The 7,860-nt window shown below is 42.2% G+C and overlaps 1 protein-coding gene across 1 annotated transcript in view; it reads right to left on the bottom strand.

The window, feature by feature from the left end:
- Positions 1–1,047: 1,047 nt before the first annotated feature.
- The window catches only part of LOC112236795 (probable carboxypeptidase X1), a 34,389-nt gene continuing 27,576 nt past the window's right edge, over positions 1,048–7,860 (bottom strand). Inside the window, exons 11-13 of the mRNA XM_042325073.1 lie at positions 6,993–7,132; positions 6,322–6,424; positions 1,048–2,956 (exon numbers count right to left, since the gene is read on the bottom strand). Of these exons, the coding sequence (XP_042181007.1) occupies positions 2,616–2,956; positions 6,322–6,424; positions 6,993–7,132 (584 nt within the window). The 3' untranslated portion in view covers positions 1,048–2,615. The remainder of the gene's footprint in view (positions 2,957–6,321; positions 6,425–6,992; positions 7,133–7,860) is intronic.

Below are 7,860 nucleotides of genomic sequence, written 5' to 3'. Positions count from 1 at the left end.
CTCCTGTAGGTTTGAACTTCAAACCTCTTCCTGGAGAAATACCCTCCTGTAGGTTTTATCTCCAACCCTGTTCCTGGAGAGATACCGTCCTGTCTAGGTGGTTCTGGTACAGGATGTAATACCCAGAGGGTGTCTAGGTGGTTCTGGTACAGGATGTAATACCCAGAGGGTGTCTAGGTGTTGCTGGTACAGGATGTAATACCCAGAGGGTGTCTAGGTGGTGCTGGTACAGGATGTAATACCCAGAGGGTGTCTAGGTGGTTCTGGTACAGGATGTAATACCCAGAGGGTGTCTAGGTGGTGCTGGTACAGGATGTAATACCCAGAGGGTGTCTAGGTGGTGCTGGTACAGGATGTAATACCCAGAGGGTGTCTAGGTGGTGCTGGTACAGGATGTAATACCCAGAGGGTGTCTAGGTGGTGCTGGTACAGGATGTAATACCCAGAGGGTGTCTAGGTGGTGCTGGTACAGGATGTAATACCCAGAGGGTGTCTAGGTGGTGCTGGTACAGGATGTAATACCCAGAGGGTGTCTAGGTGGTGCTGGTACAGGATGTAATACCCAGAGGGTGTCTGTAGGTGGTGCTGGTACAAGATGTAATACCCAGAGGGTGTCTAGGTGGTGCTGGAAGACAAAGCTCTTTCAGATTTGATTCTTCTGCTAATGTATTTTAAATCAAATAATTTCCCACTATATCAGCATTTGAGTTCAATCACATTCACTCCACATGATCATATTAGTTAGAGGAATGAGCCTGTGTGTGTGATACCTTCTCCTTCAGGGGTATCAGAAGCTTGACATGAATTGAACAATCTGTTTTGTATACATTGTTCTTCTCTGGAGTCCCCTTGCTCTGCCTTTTTACCTTGTTTTTAAAAATCCTCTATGTTTGTCTTTCACGTCTCTGTGTGTGTGTGTGTGTATAAATATACTAACCTTAACCTCAGACTGACAGCAGGTCCTACGCAGCAAAAGAGGAAACAACACAAATTTTCATCACAGTTCTCAGTGGTTCTGAACAAGTACATTATTGACCCGACTCTTTCTACCCAAATTGTCCTTTAATGAAATAGTCAAAACACACAATGATATACAACGTATCAGACCAGCTGATACTGCCGTGGCCTCCCCTCGTCATCATAAAAGGTCTTCTTCTATATTGTTCATAGTTAGTGTAAAAACAGCTGTACTAAAGACCAGTGGCGAGGATAAACTAAACTGAATATTCACACGCCTGGTCCCAGATCTATTTGTGCCGTCTTGCAGACTCCTATTGTCATTAACCACGTTTCCATTCACAGTGTCTATTTCAGTAAAGTCATACCGTATTAAAACAAAAAATGGACAAATTGAAACTGTGATGGAAACAGGTCGTTTCAGTACAAACATCTTCTTTTTTTTTTGTCGGGAAAATTTAAATTATGCGAGAAATGGCGTATTTTATGCGCAAATATTGATATAATTTCTATCGAACCGTATCAAAGAAAAGTTGGGAGTCACGAGATGATATTGACGTGTGGTCCTCTCACTACGACTCGGGGAAACCATGTAGTTTATTAGGCTACAGATGAACTGATTTATGATGAACAACACAGGGTGGTGAATGGATGCTGTGAGCTGGACGTTCCTTAGTCTGGTGACATGATGATCGATGCTTGACTGCCGGGTCGACAACAACAAACATATCTTCTCTCTGATCCATAATAATCTGATCATGTAGATGGCTTTACCCGAGCTGTTGGCTAGAGTACGTACGTGTGCTATTCAGAGCAACAAACTATCGACACGAGTTGAAAATGCGATGGAAAAAACATTGAACTTTTGATTTTTAATTCGGTAACGTGAAAACCTTTAAGTGAAAACGTACTATTTGTGCGCACTACGTTATCACGGACTGATGTTTTATCCGCAACCAATCCAGTTTGGTGGAAACACCACTGGTGGGAAAATATGCAGATTTTCTTTATGCAGATTTAAAATATATATATTTGCATATGAAAATCTGTCGCCAATTGGATGGAAACCTAGCTACTGTTGACCACTTTCCCAACAAGCCAAACAACTAGTTAGAAGGTATGAAATATTCCTACCAATATAAAGATACAGCCTCATCAACTACATTATCTCTCTACCTTTTTTTAACAAACAACTGACCATGTTGACCACTGTCCCAACAAGCTAGTTAGAGCACATTAAATCTCCCTGTACTACTCTGCTATTCAAATCTGAAATCATAACATTCACTGGGAATACAGACTTGTGTTGAAGCCGCTGTGTCTTGTTTCAGATCGACTACATTGCAGTCGGATTTACAAATCACCTTTCTAAAAATTACTTCTCATTGACGTTTTGTATTTCAGTCTGTCTGTAGTCGCTGACTACAATGTAGTCCATCTTAAACACCCCGGTCGTTTCAAAGCCTCAAGTTGAGTCCCAAATGGCACCCTATTCTCTATATAGTGCACTACTTTAGACCAGAGCCCTATGGAACCCTATTCCCTATATAGTGAACTACTTTAGACCAGAGAGCCCTATGGCACCCTATTCCCTTTATAGTGCACTTCTTTTGACCAGAGCCATGTGGGGAATAGGGTGTCATTAGAGACGCTGTCTCTCAGGCCAGGGGTGTGAGAGGGCGTGGTGCCCTAGCGAACCGTGTTCCCCTGGCCTTGCGGCTGTGCTTCCTCCGCTGATTGATGGCCTTGGTGGAGGCTCTTAGTTTCCGGAGCCTCAGTGCTCTCAGCTTCAGTTGTAGATCCTGGGGTAACCTCCCCCCTTTAGCTAGGATCTCGTTCATCCTCTGCCGTGGAGTCTTGATCAAGATGAAGTCACAGATGGTGGGGCGTGCTTCGGTCCCGACGTTGCATCGCCTCATGGAGGGAAAGTATCCCTCCGCCCACACTGTCACTTTGTATTCCCCGGGGTTCAACAGACGCCAGTAGTCCCCATCAGCCGCTAAAGGAGATACACAGGAGAGTCTCATGATCATTCATTCAGAAAATGTATCAAAAATATTTTGTCGATAATACCACAATTAAAGGGGGATGGGGACCTAGCTGATACAAACTCATGCAATGACAAAGACACTAATGTTTACAGTAGAATAAAATACATGGTGCAAGCTAGAAACTAAAGAGATACATGTAATGGTGTAACAAAGACCGTAAAGTATCCGTTTTAAAGATACTGTTGCATCTTGGGAGTAGAATAAAATAAATGGAAGCCAGGGGTAAATTAAATGAAGATACGAGAGAGAGCACGGACTGGGTTTTGGCGGTATATTGTATATGTACCGTATTTGATGTAATAACGGCTCCGGAGAAGATGGCTGCCGTTTTTAGGGGCTCCTAACCAATTGTGTTATCGTGTGTGTTTTTTCGCTTTGTTTGTAACTTATTTTGTACATAACAGTCTCTTATGACCGAAAAGAGCTTCTGGATGTCAGAACAGCGATTCCTCGCCTCGTACTGGAATAATCATTTTTCGTTAACGAGTCGGACACAAAGGATTTACTTCAGACACCCGACATTCACATGTAGAAGAGTCGGATATATAGGGGTCGTAGGTCAGGGTGCCTTGTAAGAATCCGACGGCTAGTGGATAACCCTCCTCTACCGCCAGTCCTATTAGCCAACGTGCTAATGTTATCATTGGATAACAACATGGATGAGCGCCGATCAAGACTATCCTACCAACGGGACATTTAATAACTGTAATATCTTATGTTTCACCTAGTCTTGGCTGAACGACAACATGGATAATATGCAGCTGGTTTTAGTTCCATCAGCAAGATAGAACAACTGCCTCCGGTAAGACAAAGGGTGGAGATCTGTGTCTATTGGTCAATAACAGCTGCCTCCGGTAAGACAAAGGGTGGAGGTCTGTGTCTATTGGTCAATAACAGCTGCCTCCGGTAAGACAAAGGGTGGAGGTCTGTGTCTATTGGTCAATAACAGCTGCCTCCGGTAAGACAAAGGGTGGAGGTCTGTGTCTATTGGTCAATAACAGCTGCCTCCGGTAAGACAAAGGGTGGAGGTCTGTGTCTATTGGTCAATAACAGCTGCCTCCGGTAAGACAAAGGGTGGAGGTCTGTGTCTATTGGTCAATAACAGCTGGCTGGGTTTTAGTTCCATCATCAAGATAGAACAGCTCCCTCCAGTAAGACAAAGGGTGGAGGTCTGTGTCTATTGGTCAATAACAGCTGCCTCCGGTAAGACAAAGGGTGGAGGTCTGTGTCTATTGGTCAATAACAGCTGCCTCCGGTAAGACAAAGGGTGGAGGTCTGTGTCTATTGGTCAATAACAGCTGCCTCCGGTAAGACAAAGGGTGGAGGTCTGTGTCTATTGGTCAATAACAGCTGCCTCCGGTAAGACAAAGGGTGGAGGTCTGTGTCTATTTGTCAATAACAGCTGGTGCACGAAATCTAATATGAATGAAGTCTCAAGGTTTTCCTCGCCTGAGGTAGAGTACCTTATGATAAGCTGTAGATCACACTATCTACCAAGAAAGTTTTCATCTCTATTTTTCGTAGCTGTCTATTGACTATCACAAACTGATGCTGGCACTAAGACTGCAATCAACGAGCTGTATAGGGCCATAAGCAAACAAGAAAATGTCATCCAGAAGCGGCGCTCCTAGTGGCCAGAGACATTAATGCAGGGAAACTTAAATCTGTTTTACCTCATTTCTACCAGCTTGTCACATGTGCAACTAGAGGGAAATAAACTCTAGACCACCTTTACTCCACACACAGAGACACGTACAAAGCTCTCCTTCGCCCTCCATTTGGCATATCTGACCATAATTCTATGGTCAGATATGATTCCTGCTTACAAGGAAAAACTAAAGCAGGAAGTACCAGTGACTCAGTAATATGGAGGTGGTCAGATGACGCAGATGCTAAGCTATAGGACTGTTTTTCTAGCACAGACTGGAATATGTTCCTGAATTCCTCTGATGTCATGGAGGAGTACACCACCACATCAGTTACTGGCTTCATCAATAAGTGCATCGATGATGTCATCCCCACAAATTCAACAGATGTAGACCTTACTAGGAAATGCTTACTTACAAGCCCTTAACATTTAGTTAATTTAGTAAATACTTTTACACTCATTTTTTCTTAACTGCATTGATGGTTAATTAAGGGCGTGTAAGTAAGCATTTCACTGTTGTATTCGGCGCATGTGACAAATAAAATTTGATTTCATTTGATTTGGAAAAGGCCACATGATGGTTTTTCAATACCGTCAAATATTTCTTAGATGTTTTTCCAATAAATTTGAATATTTGTAGCTACTTTTTAAGTACCTGCAGTCAACTTGTGCAATACGTTAGGAGGTAAAGAAGATTGCGTTTTTCATGTCTCATTATTGTACATGAAGCTTACTGTAGTTCAGTTGAGCCAGTCATATTATGTTACATTATGAAGTTTACTGTAGTTCCCCAGAACTGTTGAGCCAGTCTAATTATTTAACATGAAGTTATCAGATATCTTATAATGGCTTTCTGCCAGTAGTCAGGGAGCTCTAGATGAGGTCTGTACAGTTGTCATTTTTTTCCCTGTGCTTCCTGTTAGCGTTTTTCCCTGTGCTTCCTGTTAGCGTTTTTCCCCTCTGTTCTTCTCCCTTCTGCTCCGTGGACACAAGCTTCTCGTCCTTCAGAAAAGCATCACAACTTCTCTCATTTACTTTCCCTTGTAATTGAACACACACCTAAAAAAATGACATTCTGTAGCTACTAGCTATGTTTGTATAACTTTACATTCTGTAGCTACTAGCTATGCTTGTATAACTTTACATTCTGTAGCTACTAACTATGCTTGTATAACTTTACATTCTGTAGCTACTAGCTATGCTTGTAACTTTACATTCTGTAGAAACTAACTATGCTTGTATAACTTTACATTCTGTAGCTACTAACTATGCTTTTATAACTTTACATTCTGTAGCTACTAACTATGCTTGTATAACTTTATGAGCTGGATTTGCCCGTCTTTGCAATGTTCGTTTTCGCGTGTTTAGCATCTCAGCGTCTGAGATTTCGCTATTAGATTGTGCACATTTTGTTAGCATTCTGTTAATAGAGGCCCAATGGGCTTTTCTTGTGTTTTCAGCACCCCCTTGTGTGCTATGCCGGTAACACCGTAAATCCCTAGCACGGAGCATTGTGTCTGCTACAACAAGCAGTTAGAAATTGATGCTGGCAGGAATTTGACATACAAGCAGTGCGAGGTAAACAGAAAAAATGGCCGATTCTTTTTCTGTTTCTTCTGTGTAGTGTAGTGCATCATGTAAATCGTTGTAGAATCTTACGTCTACCTGATCGTATGTCGTGGTCCAGGTCTTCCACTTTCACAATGGCGTCTGCAATGCCTTTCTTCGTCATCTTGTCTCTCACCACTCCCTTGATGCCTCTGTGAACCTGGTAGAGGCAAGGACAGAACATCAGAGACAGAGATCGTCAGGGAACATCAGAAACAGAGATAGTCAGGGAACATCAGAAACAGAGATAATCAGGGAACATCAGAAACAGAGATAATCAGGGAACATGAGAAACAGAGATGATCAGGGAACATCAGAAACAGAGATAATCAGAGAACATGAGAAACATAGATGATCAGGGAACATCAGAAACAGAGATAATCAGGGAACATCAGAAACAGAGATGATCAGGGAACATCAGAAACAGAGATGATCAGGGAACATCAGAAACAGAGATAATCAGGGAACATGAGAAACAGAGATGATCAGGGAACATCAGAAACAGAGATAATCAGGGAACATCAGAAACAGAGATGATCAGGGAACATCAGAAACAGAGATGATCAGGGAAATATCTACAAATTGGAGAGCTGGTAAGAGAGAGCTGGGATATGCAGTAGGACAGTATTCTACAAGTGAAGTCTTTCCAATTGGGGCCATTTGCAGTAGTTTGAATAACTCTGATACAGTATAACTTTGGTAAATTATCCATGTAAAGAACAGTAGACCTGCTCCATGTAGACAAGCAGAGACTCCTTGTTGTTCTCCCACTCTGTAGGAAGCTCGCTGGCATGAGGAAACTTGTCACACGACAGCTCCACCGTCACCTCGAAGCAGTTAGTGTGCATGTAGCTGAAGTCATTCATACCTGGGGGACAAAAATATGGTAACAAAACATATGAAAAACAAATAGTCTTTGATAAGGGCCTGATTATATATATATATATATATATATATATATATATAACTACTGACTCCCAGGGTCGGTGTTGATTATTATATATTTGATACACTGCCGATTTTGCAGGTTTTCCTACTTACAAAGCATGTAGAGGTCTGTAATTTTAATCATAGGTACACTTCAACTGTGAGAGACGGAATCTAAAACAAAAATCCAGAAAATCTCATTGTATGATTTTTAAATAATTAATTTGCATTTTATTGCATGATAATAAGTATTTGATCACCTACCAACCAGTAAGAATTCCGGCTCTCACAGACCTGTTAGTTTTTCTTTAAGAAGCCCTCCTGTTCTCCACTCATTACCTGTATTAACTGCACCTGTTTGAACTCGTTACCTGTATAAAAGACACCTGTCCACACACTCAATCAAACAGACTCCAGCCTCTCCACAATGGCCAAGACCAGAGTGCTGTGTAAGGACATCAGAGTTAAATTGTAGACCTGCACAAGGCTTGGATGGGCTACAGGACAATAGGCAAGCAGCTTGGTGAGAAGGCAACAACTGTTGGCGCAATTATTAGAAAATGAAAGATGTTCAAGATGACGGTCAATCACCCTCAGTCTGGGGCTCCATGCAAGATCTGACCTCGTGGGGCATCAATGATCATAAGGAAGGTGAGGGATCAGCCCAGA

The sequence above is a fragment of the Oncorhynchus tshawytscha genome, linkage group LG08, assembly GCF_018296145.1.
Source record: "Oncorhynchus tshawytscha isolate Ot180627B linkage group LG08, Otsh_v2.0, whole genome shotgun sequence".
Taxonomy (NCBI): Eukaryota; Metazoa; Chordata; class Actinopteri; order Salmoniformes; family Salmonidae; genus Oncorhynchus; species Oncorhynchus tshawytscha.
Note: the sequence above shows the minus strand (reverse complement) of the source record. Positions and strands in the feature narration are given on the sequence as shown.